Here is a 12,696-nt window from a genome sequence, read left to right as displayed (position 1 = left end):
AAAAAGAAGAAGTTTATATACATTTAATTTGTATGATCTACGTGTTTACTATATATAATTTATATCTTAGGGGGAGATTGGTTCTCTTATATATGAAGAGGGAAACATGTTCCCTCACATAGGAAAAGGACTGTTCAAATCCTTGTTTTGCTAATTAAATAGCTAGAGGGGCCATGAATATTGAAGAATACTATGTATGTAATTTTATGACAAATGAATATGATCATATATATATGTTTAATTTACTTTTATATTTGACACTTGTGTATCAGTAACGTAGTCAATTCTGGATCTGAGCATTGAAAAAATTAATTACGAAATTAATTACATGTAAATGCATTGAGCAACAGACCCAACTCTAATTCTTAAAAATGTGCAAAATAAGACTTGAACATCCGAATAACTAATTAACTGGACATTTGATTCTTTTAAAATATAAACAATAAAAATATATAGTAAAATAAAAGATGAAGAACACCTAGATACTTAGCCTTATGGCTTATATAGTTAATATACTTTTTTTCCAGTCAAATCAGAAAAAGAGATTTTAAGTTGTTAAAAATTTTAATAATAAGAGTGTTATAAAATAAACAATATATAAAAAGCTAATAATATTGTTTGAAAATACGGCTGCTTCAAGTGTATTCACAAGATTTTCTAATAACATCGAATCAATTTTTGTATAGCTACAAAAAGAATTTGAATCTTTGCGTCTGAGCAGAGCTTACAAAGAGAATGTTTTGAAACAAAAATCAAAGTACCTAATAAACAACAATAACCCAATCGCAAAAAATGAAATATACGAGTCGGATTTCGGGTTATTGTTGACGTAGAAACGGGTGGGCCAAAAGCTGAGACGCTGTCCATCTCTCACTTGATTCCTTCTTCAAGCAGCGCTCCATGAAGCTCCGAAACTCGTCGGGCGCACTCTCCGGCAAGGTTGGTGGATCGTTGAAACAAATGGCAGACATCAACTGAGCCCGATCGGGTCTCTGACCCGCTGGTAGAAGTGTAAAGTGACCCACATAGAGCTCAAATAAAGTGAGCCCTAAGCTCCGTATATCAGTCGCATACCCGTTATAATTCCCGCCATAACTATTCGGGTCGAACGTTCCGGGCTGATGTACGTGCATGTACCAACGTATGAATTACACGTGTCCAACGTCCTAGACAAAACCTTGCTGACTCCGAAATCGCTGATCTTCACACTTCCGTCTTCTGATTCACGAGGACATTTGACGGCTTGATATCGCGGTGGATATTATGATCTTTTTATCGTGGAGATAGCTCGGCCCAGCGAGAACTTGACGGGCCACCGCGGCGAGTTGAGATTCAGAGAAGGTGCCGTTGTTCTTTAGCAGCTCGTCCAACGTTCCCAAGTCCATGTACTCCAGCAATATCCCTGCATCGCCGAACGGCGTCTCAAAGAAATCGTGGAACTTTACTACGTTTGGCGAGTCCGTCCGTCGGAGGATGTCTATCTCTCGCCGGACCTGGCGGGAAGTCATTGGGTCGGAACTGCCATGGACGACCTTCAGAGCGTGGTTATTAGAAGTTCGGTTGTCGCGAACCTTGTAAACCGTGCCACTATTTCCGTGGCCAAGAACTTGAAGCTTTCAACGCCGTTAGGAGTGAGGTCTGCGGCGGAGGAAATGGCGGGGATGCGGAAGCAATGGGAGGGCTCCGGCAGCTTAAGGTGGAGGTTGGAAGGCCGGCGTTGACATACGACGTCAGCCATTATTGTGAAGAGAAAGGTAAGGTGCGAAGGGTTCGTAGATAATTGAATGATGAGTGGGAGAAGAGTGTGACTGCTCGACTGTGAAGGATTTAGCGCTGTACGTGAACAGTGTATACACACACAAACAAACTTTTTAGGTGGTTTGGAAGGAAGCGCTGAAAATAAGAATAAAGATTAGGACTGGGATTAAAAAAATCTGTTAAAAGAGTGCTTGGTACGATTGAATGTTTATTATCTGGGATTAGATAAATCTATACATTTGGGATTAGAGAATATAAGATTATCTAATCCCATGAAATAAAAAATTATTCATATTAAATACTTCTTAGGGCTTGTTTGAACCAGTTTATGAGTAGTTTATAAATAGCTTTTTAATAATGATTTACGGAATACGAGGTAAGTATGTGAGAGGAGTTTTGTCTCGGCTAACGTAAAACGTGCTTATGGGAGATTTTCACCGCTCGGCCAAACGGGACCTTAGTAGTTTTTTCTCAATCCTAATCTAAATCCTTATATCTTATTTTTAATGCTTTGTAGTAAACATAATCTTAGATTAGAGATTCAATTTTCGGGAACAAAGGATTCAGAAAGATAAATTTTCTTTTGACAAAAAAAAGATAAATTTTCTTAGAAACAAATTTCGATAAAAAAATTATTTTTAGCTTTTATATTTTAAAGAAATAAATTAATATCTACGTACTAAAAATACAGCAGCCAATTATTCTTATTATATATTTTAGTCCTAGTGAATTAAAAAATTAAAATTTTAAGAAGAGACTGAAGTAAATTTTAATCTTACATTTAAAAATTTCAGATCAAAGGTAGCATTTTAAGTCTAACTTTATAAAATAGAATCTAAGTATTATAAGATACAATTAACTTTAGCTTTATAACATGGAGATAGTCGGAATATATATTCTAAATAGATCACTTACAAATCTTTATGTATTTATTTGAGAGAAACTGATATTTTCGTTTTAAATATCAATCTATATATGTATTTGAAATATTTTACATGAAATTGCATGAGATATAAATCACAATAGTTATATCTTTTTTTTGACCAGCACATGTACAGTAGTTATATCTGGCATGCGACTTGCATAAGATTTCATACTTGGATAAAATTTAGACCCTTGTACTTATATTTAATAAGTTAAATTCTCCAATCAAATCACAGTACATGATTTTTTTTTTCAATAATAAAAATTCAGTACATAAAATTTTAAAATTCTATTAGACCATAATTAATAAATAAAAAAATCAATTATGATAAGACTCAAATAAAAAATTGCATTAAATAAATATATGCAAATGAATCTAGATTTTATTCTTTATATATATGGTTTAAGTTTCTTTGGTCAGCATATATACTACCTCAGATCTTTAATATAAGAGTTAAATGATTAATTTGAAGAGATTAAGAAATTTTTTAAAATTAGTTATTTGTAATAAATATGTATAATCTTTTTTAAAATACCCCTGTTAATCACATGTATTAGTTAAAAATACTATTTGATGTAACATTTAACATATGTAACTACTGCATGGAGTATATTTTGAAAAAAGTAGATAAATATGAGAAACAGAGTGAATTGAAAAATTATGTTTAAAACCAAATTAAATATCAAACTGATTCTTATATTAAGAATCAAATGTAGTATTATTTAGGGTTAATTAATCTATAGGTCCTTATAGTTTTAACTAATTTTGAATCAGATCTTTATAGTTTTGTTTCTTTTTATAAGGTCCTTTTACTTTCATATGTTTTTAATTAGGTCCTCGCATTTATTCTTCTTTTTATTAAGTTATTATAATTTTATTAAATTTTTAATCAGGTCCATCTAGCTTTAATTTTTATTTGTTAATTAAATATAAATTTAATTAAATCCATTAATATTGAAATATAAAATATTAATAATTATATAATAAAAATAGTAATATAATTAATTAATCCAGGAAATTTTTTTAGAACAATTAATTCTTTTGCTGAAAAAAATAAAATTATTATTATTCCTAGAATATTATTGTTTATAAACTAATATTAAATAATATATACTGTTTTATGTTTATAGAATAGTACTATTGGAATTTATAAAATAAAGAATAAAAAATTCAAGGACTTAATTTAAAATAAGATGAACTTATAAGGATTTGATTAAAAGAAAAATAAATACAAAGACCTAATTAAAAACAGGTGAAAGTATAAGGACCTAATAAAAAGAAAAAAAATTATAGGGACCTCATTCAAAATTGATTGAAACAATAAGGACTTGCAGATTAATTATCCCTATTATTTAAGTTAAATCTATACAAAGTGGCTAAATTTTAACTTGTAAGTTAAATAAAACTAAAAAAATCAAAAGATTAATATTACTTTTAATTCATCAAATTTCATTTCATTTTGATTTTTATCCCTAAAATTTTTTTACAAAAAGTCATTTAATCTTAAAATTTGATTTTATTTTGCCTGTTTTAAAGATTTTTTTTGTCCGTATAACAGTATTTTTTATCCCTGACCTTAAGTTTTTCCACGAACAAAAGTTAGTTTTTTTTTTTAATTGCAAAAGTTAGTTTTAAACTAAGAGATAGAAATAAAAATGAGGTCAAAATTCTGGAAACAAAAAAACAAAAAAAACGAATCAGTAACAGTCGGCACCCTGCAGGCATAACCGGCGATAGCGATTATAGATAGCGTCCGTTTCTTCTTCGAGGCTTCACATCTTATGAAATCGTTCTGCCCTTTTCCATTCTCTCTCACAGCTCGTCAATGGCAGATCAGAACCAAAAACCAGAGCTCTTTGAGCTCAACAATGGAACCATGCATGTCCTCGTCACCAATGTCGGCTGCACCATCACTTCCTTGTCGGTCCCTGGCAAAGATGGTGATTTAATCTCGCTCTCTCTGTTTTTTTTTTTTTCCCTTTTTCAATTTGTGTTGGGATGCATGTTCCTCACGCATCCTTCTGTTTGAATTTTGAAGGAACCTTGTCGGACGTTGTTCTCGGGTTCGACTCTGTGGATCCATATCTGGTAAGATTGTGTAAACCCTTATTTAGTTTGATTTCACTTTTCGTGGGATCATATCTTCACTGATCATAATGGGTGGACCGATTTTGGCCTGATTAGCTCACCTGATTAATAGGCATTGGGAATTATATGGGAAATGTATGATTTTATTGGTCGGGAGTAAAAGGAGTATTGGTTCATAGACTCGCATGTCTGGTTTGTACTCTCTGTCTTGTGATGGAGAATTTCTTGAGTCGAATCGATTACGTTTTCCTTCTATTCTGATCATTTCTCCCCTCATAAATTCATGATGCATTCAGAAAGGTCTTGCTCCTTACTTTGGCTGCATTGTGGGTCGGGTTGCGAACAGAATCAAAGACGGGAAGTTTACACTTGACGGAGTTCAATACTCATTGCCTGTCAACAAGCCCCCAAACAGTCTACATGGTAAGAATTTGGCATCTGTTTAGCCTGTGCTATTCTTTTCCAAAATTTTTTAGGGAATTAAAATTATCACGTTTTGGAACTATAGACAGAGTGACTGAGAAAAGGTGACGCCGCAAGATGGAGTTCCTTTTTTCGCCTTTCTCTTTTGGAAATGAAAAAAAATCTTGTTTCACAAGCATAAAAAAAATTTGCCACCTTATGTGCACTGGATTAGGATCATACCTTTGGTTATTGGTCTCTAAATCTAACATTTTTCTTATTGCACAAAAGCTTAGATTTTGATAATTTAAATTAAAGCAAGTTCAGATGTGTCATGAATGTTAAGTTAATTGTATCATAGGATTATATATGTGCATTATTTTCTGGTCGTCTCATCTGGTGTACATGCTGGCATTTCTTTATCTCCTCATACGATACAGTTTATTATGGTTCTGAAGTAGTAGTTTCATGCTGTTTATGTACTCAGGAATGACCACCTTACAATGATTGTGCATAAACCTTTTATTTGTTTTTTCTTTTTTTGAAATTAGTATTACTTTTTTCTTGAAATACTAGTACTGATATGATTCTGAGTTAAATATGAAAATCGGAAGCATGAAATGTAACCTTTTGCCAAGTGAGGATGCTCATTTCTAAACAGAGTACTCTTACAATGATGATATATAATTGTCTTTTGTGTGATTTTGCACATATCCTGATCTCCCATACCTCTTCTGGTTTCTAGGTGGTAACATGGGGTTTGATAAGAAGGTGTGGGAGGTTATTGAATATAGGAAAGGTGAAACCCCTTCGATCACTTTCAAGTATCACAGCCATGATGGGGAGGAAGGTAACTCATCCCTCCCCTTGTTCTCTTGAATCTCTTCCTTTTATGATTTCTATCTCCCCAGTTATATATTTTTCCTCCCTTTTTTTTTTTTTTTTAAATACAAGGTTATCCTGGGGACCTTACTGTTACTGCAACTTACACACTCACTTCTAAGACAACTCTAAGGCTTGACATGGAAGGAGTGCCAAAGGACAAGCCCACTCCAGTGAACTTAGCTCAGCATACATACTGGAACTTGGCAGGCCACAGCTCGGGGAACATCCTTGACCATTCAATTCAGATATGGGCTCATCATATCACTCCTGTGGATGAGAATACTGTACCAACTGGTGAAATTAAGCCAGTGAAGGGTACCCCATTTGATTTTACATCTGAGAAGAGGATAGGCGACACCATTAATCAGGTTGGAATAGGATATGACCACAATTACGTGCTTGGGGGTGGGGATGAGAAGGAAGGTTTAAAACATGCTGCGAAAGTGAAGGATCCCTCAAGTTCAAGGGTTTTGAACCTGTGGACAAATGCCCCTGGCATGCAATTCTACACTGCAAACTATGTCAATGGTGTTTCTGGTAAACAACGTGCTGTTTATGGAAAGCATTCAGGCCTGTGCTTGGAGACGCAGGGGTTCCCTAATGCCATAAACCAGCCAAATTTCCCTTCTGTTGTTGTCCGACCTGGTCAAAAATACCAACATTCCATGTTGTTTGAATTTTCAGTTGAGTGAAGTTGTACTTTTAGGAGTGACACTGGAGAACTGGTGTGCCCCTAAAAAGATTTTCAGCATAAATATCCGTGTCTCCCAGAATAATAACTGCGTGCTTTGTGTTTAAATAAAAGTTCTTTTAGTGCTGTTTGTACCTGAGTTTGATGAGGGCATTAGTTTCTATCAATGATTTTATCAAAGCATGTATGCGCATGTTGAGGCTTGTGCTTGGCTAACCATGGATCTTGCACAAGTTTCTCCCCCACACACAAAAACATGACAAAATAAATTTAAAATCAACTAATATAAAATAAAATGGAAAAACATTATATTTTGGAAATTTTTATTGTCGATGGCACTACTTGCTGACTGTTGACCATCCATGTTCACCATTGGTGTACTAACATACAACGCTCCCTGTGTGTCACTGTTCCTGTTAATGAATCAGTTATGGCTTGGCTGCCGTCAAAAGAATCATGTCATTAATTGCAGGATTGTTATACTCACACTTCTACCCATGCATTGTCTAATTAGTCACGACACACCGTTGGCGGAAAAACAGAAAAACGACATCCACCCATCAATAAGAGTATGTGCACTTTCAATCAACAGCGACATTAAGAAGTTTTGAAAGTTATAACATTGCCCTTAATCTATCATACTATTTGTGCCATAATTAATTAAGACATTGACCCCTCTAAAAAAAAAAGAGTTTTTAATCAAGGATGACATTGAGAATGAGATCCATTGGTCCCTGACACGCCTAGCACACGCAAGGAATATTCACAACAAACATGTAACCGAGAAATTGGTCCGTAAAAACAAAATTGCATCTATAGGATTCCTATTTTTCCACATAACCAAACCAGATATATATTGGCTTCAAGTGTGAAGCTTAATTGAGATTTTTATTTATATATATATTTACATGAATTTCTCTGGAACAACGGTACTTAATCGTGATCGGCAGTTTTCAGAATCTCGTGCGAAACCCTGAACGTTCTTTCTTGTCTTAATATCTAATCAATGCTTCCAAGTACAAAGAAAAGTCTACATAAACCGAAATGTACCAACCAGACATAAATGTATGCTAACGGATTTGCCCATCAAGAACACTGAAAAGGCATAATCTGAAATATTAATGCACAAATGAATAAGAAATGGGCGGAGCGCCAAAAACAAAGCTGGAATAGGTACAAATACAGGCCATATTCAATTGCTGCTACTCTCTCTTGGGGCTTCCTCCAGATTATTTCACTTTGACCGAACCAACTCAAGTGGCAATGTTTCCATTGCCAGCTGAAAGTTCAAATAAATCAATAAATTCCGAAAGACAAACATGTTACTGCCTAGTGCCTACTGAGTGGGTGAGAGAGAGAGAGAGAGAGAGAGCTGAAAATAAGAATAACACATTTGTCTTCCATTGGAAGAAAATGGGATTACACTTACCCACAGTCTAGGAGTTCTAGGATCAACCTTTACTTGTGATTTAGAAAGCTCTGACTTGAAGCTTATAACAACGGAAATTTTGAACTCAATTGAGAATGGACTGCATGAAAATAATAACAAGCTTAGAGAGGCGTTCTATGTTGATCATCTTGGTGATGTTAGATAGATGCTATGTCACACGAGGAGAGGATAGACACAGAAAGCATGCGCCTTTTAAATTATCACGACCTTCTTAGTACCATATGTTTCTAGTGACTAGTTGGGTATATTACACTTCTCTCCGCTTAGATGACAACCTAATTAATAACAAAGTTTGATGTCATGTGGTCCAGACTTGGAATCAAGTAAAGCTGATCATGTTGGCATTTTGTAATCTTCTCAGGGGAGATAACAGTTATATGGGGAGAGAAAAGAAAAGGAATCTTTTCTTTTTACTTCTATAATTAACTGTACTGTGCCTGTATCACTCTTCACAAGATCATTTTACATCAGAAGCATATTGTCGTGTTGGCACTGGCAACCGATAATAAGCAGAGCATAAGTAATTTCATGTGGAAAATATTCATGAAACATAATGAAGGATGGAGGACTAACCCAGCTAAAATTGTTGGACACGTCACAAGACGGGGAAGTATTACATGGATAGGCAGAGTCAAATTACAGCATACATCTCCATCTGCGATCTGCTTTATGAGAAGAAAAACATAAAGCGAGAGGAGATTAAAATACTTTTTAATTTGAAATACTCTGGTGCATTTTCAGTGTTGCTTGCCTGGGTAGTTTGAATCAGACTGGTTTCAGTTGCAATTTTCTCCCCAACAAGAATGGATTCAACACGAAACAAGTGAAGATCAATGGAATGAATTGGAACCGCAGATGCTTCTACTGTTAGTTCACCACTGATAGGATCCGACAAAGAGCACTGAGTACAGACTTTCCCAGTCACCCGAAACCCACCTATGCAGTAATACCTTTGCATCAGCCATGAGACCATTGTAATTGATATTTGCAAATCGCAATAATCTAGAAGTCAGATCAGAGATTGCATAAAAACTTCAAGTGCGGTACATACAAACTTTCTATGTAAGCCAGTCTATCCTTTCATTACAAGAAGGTTTACTTTACAATGGAAGATAAGAATCGCTAGTTCAGAGATCTTAAAGTTGACCTATGAATAATAGAGGCCATTTATTCCCCAAAAAAGAATAAAAGAAAAAAATGGGATGAACAAAAATAGAAGTCATGAAGCTTGGTACAATTTTTTTTTGGAGAGAATTACAATAAGTCCTAAGGAAGGGAAAAAAATTACAAAACAAGTCACAAAGTTGTCATTCTCCACTCTAGAACTTGTCATTACAGAGTGCTCAGGTTATTATTGGAACTTTTTAGTAATTATTTTTCTTTCTTAGGACTTGATTGTAATTTGGGGGGGTGTGGAAAGAATTTCAAACATACCTGATTTTAATTCATGAAGGAGAGCATGTCTTTGAGTGTCTTGGGTAATGTAGAAGATAACCATTTCTGGAGAAATTGGACGTTGCAGCAGATCAACTGAAAATGTAACGACAAAAAGAATAGTAATTTGTAGCTTGATCATTCATAGATCATCTACCTGGGAAAAAAAAAATAGTGTACAGAACAGAATGATACCTTTATCACTTTCAACGATGAATTCCATTGTGGCTGATAAAGTTTTATGCAAGTATCCACGAGTTATATCTGCAGCGACCATATACTATTAAAAATGCTATCAATCACCATGAGTTCAAATTATGTGGATATTATATATAAAATAGGATGTAGAGAAATATATCCGCAGCATATCAAAAAGAGGCATAAAAGAATAGTAGAAACAACTAATGACAACTAACAATCTCTTATAAAGATGACTGACCAACAAAGCATCTCCTGTATAAAAATTACCTGAATATTGATATTTGAACCATGGAAAGTCTCATAGAATCTTTCTAAATCCTTGCCAGGCTGTCTCAGAATCACTGAGAAAGGTATCTGTCGAATTAAAGATTGCAAAATTCGCAGTAAGAACAAAATAAGTGAACAAGTCAAACAACGAGGTGAAATTATATTTTATATATGTAGCATGCCTCAACCCAGATGAATCCACTTGAAAGTTAGATTGTTGAAGTATCAGAATAAAACAAAGTAAACACTGCAACTTAAGGAAGCAACTTGTGCGTGCGCTTATGAACACCATCTGATGTTGCCAATTAAAAAAATTGATCCCACTTGATTTAGTGCAATGGTAAGTCATGTTTAGCAAAACTAGGCAGCATATGCAAATATGTCACCACATTTCACACTTCTAAATTCCAATGATTTTAATAAAACAATATCGTTCAATTTAATTCCATTCTTTCAATCAAGAGTCAAGGCAAAATCAAGAGAGAAAAGAGCAACAATTTATTGGTTACATGAAAGGCTACAAAGTAAATGGATAGATAAAAATAACTATGAAAGCATCAACTTAGATTAAGAAGGGATGCCAGAATAGAATTCTACTCAAGTTACTATTGCACACAAATATGCTTTGAATTGAAACATTTCCACTTATACACCATTGGTATACTACCTCCGTTGTACCTGGACCAATCTTTCCAGAAGAACCAACTTCAACGGTCCTCTTCCTGTTTACAGGCCAGAAATAAATATCATTTTTACCTATTTTGATGTGATTCAAAGAATTTCAAAAACAGCAAGAAGGAACTAGTCCTAGGTCTGAACTTAGCAATGGAATGTCCAGAATAAAATTGTTGCTGGAAAACACAATTACCCCCTTCACCGTGAAAAAGGTTTTTTATGTTTCAAATTCATGAAAGTTTCCCCTTCTCATGCAAAATATACAAGTGAACGATGGGCAGGAACAGCAGATCAAAAGCTAAATATACCATGGGTTTTCCAGAAATGCAAATTAAAATAAATAGAAGGTATGATCCTCACCGAAAGATTGAAAATGGTTTCTATAAATATGGTGCAGATTTTGGTCAAAAGTTTCTCTTTCAGGAGTGTTTTTCCTGCTTTGAGTGGTTCAGAGCTTCTTCAAAGTCTTTTTTTCAACCAATATGATTTTAAAAAAAAAAAAAAATCCTTTGGTAGCTATCTTCCAGCATAAAAAACAAGAGTGATTGTTTTCACAAATCTTTCAGTACATCAAACTAAACAAGTTGGGATTTACAAGTAGAGAGCTACTTAACTCCATGGAAATGAATAGCACCTTTATTTAAAATCTCAAACAGTTTCTTCACCCATTATATTTTTATTTTTTAATTTTAAATCACAACTGTGTTTCTACATGAAGGAACTCGACCATAAGTAATACACTAATACTTACACAATGGGGATTGGCTTAATAACTCCATAGTACGACTCAATAACCCCTGCTGATCCTCCGCGAACCTTCAAAAACAGCACGGCGCCCAAGCCATTTAAAATTTAACAACAATAAGAACAGAATGCCAGACGATCAATATCTTCTTAGCTTCACTTTTCTTGTTATTTCTGAGCAACCAAACGAAACAAAGGATTCAGTTAGCACCTGCAAGTTGACGGATCCTTTGATAGTAACACGAACTCCATTGTGGGAAATTGGAGACTCAGTCTTTACGATGATTTTTCCATCCAGAGTTTCCTGAAAGTTCCAATTAAGAAGAACGCTTTCGGGTCTGCTAGTAGAGAGAGAACGAGCGAAAACGAGGTCTGAGTTTTACCGAAGGACGATAGATACGATTGGAACGTGAGAGTTTGAGCTCAACTGACATAGCAACGACGACGGATAACTTAGCCCCGGCAATCCCCGATCAAAATGCAGCGCCAATTGCCCGCTACTACTTGTGCTGAAAGCCTCACAGAAATAACCCAAAAGAAAGGGAAATGTGCGTCAAGGTGCTAACTAAGAGAATTAAATGAGAATTGGTTGAAATCATCAAATTACTATGAAATCCGGAGCAATTCTATTTGTTCAATTAATAAATTATTTTTATTTTTTTAAGTATACATTTTATTGACAACTTAAAAAGCAATAATTAACAATTTAAAATATAATGATTAATAACTATCATGATAAATATTAACATTACATTTTCTCAACGTATCACAACGATTTAATACATAGGTTGTTAATACCTGTCGTAACAGTGATTATCCATTACACTTTAAATTGTCAACAACTGCCTTCTAAGTTGATAATGCATACTTAAAAAAAAAAAGATGACAATTTAGAAATTAAACAGATAGAATTTCTTACATTAAGATCCTTTGAGATTTTAAATTAATTTGATGATTTTAAAAAAAAAATTATATTTAATTTTTTTTAGGTGGGACCTAATATAATTTTTCCATGAAAAATGGGACTTTGATGCTACGAACATGAATAAATTTTAGAAATTTTTTAATTCATGTTATAAACCCTATAATATCATGTAACATCTAATGATTTTTATTTTTATTTCCAATAATTTAATTAACTTATAAATCGTGAGTTGACGTTTTGAATAAATTGCA

The 12,696-nt window shown here is 34.1% G+C and overlaps 2 protein-coding genes and 1 pseudogene across 3 annotated transcripts; 1 reads left to right on the top strand and 2 right to left on the bottom strand.

Annotated features, from left to right (window-relative positions):
* Positions 1-818: 818 nt before the first annotated feature.
* Positions 819-1,738, bottom strand: LOC114751428 (mitogen-activated protein kinase kinase 9-like; annotated as a pseudogene).
* A 2,661-nt stretch (positions 1,739-4,399) lies between these two features.
* LOC114751426 (aldose 1-epimerase-like) lies at positions 4,400-6,888 on the top strand. Its single transcript, XM_028940103.1, has 5 exons — positions 4,400-4,623; positions 4,722-4,771; positions 5,068-5,194; positions 5,919-6,023; positions 6,128-6,888. Exons 1-5 carry the CDS (start codon positions 4,509-4,511, stop codon positions 6,748-6,750), a joined length of 1,020 nt encoding a protein of 339 aa, XP_028795936.1. The 5' UTR covers positions 4,400-4,508; the 3' UTR covers positions 6,751-6,888.
* A 734-nt stretch (positions 6,889-7,622) lies between these two features.
* Positions 7,623-12,023, bottom strand: LOC114751431 (Down syndrome critical region protein 3 homolog). 2 transcript variants are annotated; one of them, XR_003740748.1, is made up of 11 exons: positions 11,904-12,023; positions 11,732-11,824; positions 11,528-11,592; positions 10,769-10,823; positions 10,102-10,188; positions 9,829-9,913; positions 9,634-9,729; positions 8,951-9,135; positions 8,817-8,861; positions 8,179-8,278; positions 7,623-8,028 (listed from the first exon to the last, which is right to left on the bottom strand). XR_003740748.1 is itself a non-coding variant. In XM_028940106.1 (11 exons), exons 1-11 carry the CDS (start codon positions 11,952-11,954, stop codon positions 7,984-7,986), a joined length of 951 nt encoding a protein of 316 aa, XP_028795939.1. In that variant the 5' UTR covers positions 11,955-12,023; the 3' UTR covers positions 7,623-7,983. The 2 variants fall into 2 exon arrangements, 1 of the variants encoding a protein (XP_028795939.1); XM_028940106.1 differs by having other exon boundaries at positions 8,773-8,861.
* Between the last annotated feature and the right edge of the window lie 673 nt (positions 12,024-12,696).

This window comes from Neltuma alba, unplaced genomic scaffold (assembly GCF_004799145.2).
Source record: "Neltuma alba isolate B1F8T4 unplaced genomic scaffold, ASM479914v2 tig00006916_pilon, whole genome shotgun sequence".
NCBI lineage: Eukaryota > Viridiplantae > Streptophyta > Magnoliopsida > Fabales > Fabaceae > Neltuma > Neltuma alba.
Note: the sequence above shows the minus strand (reverse complement) of the source record. Positions and strands in the feature narration are given on the sequence as shown.

Bases quoted from the DNA above. Each gene is read 5' to 3' on its own strand.
- LOC114751426 (XM_028940103.1), top strand. From the start codon at position 4,509: ATGGCAGATCAGAACCAAAAACCAGAGCTCTTTGAGCTCAACAATGGA. The intron at 4,624-4,721 runs GTGATTTAATCT...TGAATTTTGAAG, and splicing joins GTCGGTCCCTGGCAAAGATG to GAACCTTGTCGGACGTTGTT. The intron at 6,024-6,127 runs GTAACTCATCCC...TTTAAATACAAG, and splicing joins CAGCCATGATGGGGAGGAAG to GTTATCCTGGGGACCTTACT.
- LOC114751431 (XM_028940106.1), bottom strand. From the start codon at position 11,954: ATGTCAGTTGAGCTCAAACTCTCACGTTCCAATCGTATCTATCGTCCT. The intron at 11,825-11,903 runs GTAAAACTCAGA...TGGAACTTTCAG, and splicing joins ATCGTATCTATCGTCCTTCG to GAAACTCTGGATGGAAAAAT. The intron at 8,862-8,950 runs GCAAGCAACACT...CTCATAAAGCAG, and splicing joins GTCTGATTCAAACTACCCAG to ATCGCAGATGGAGATGTATG.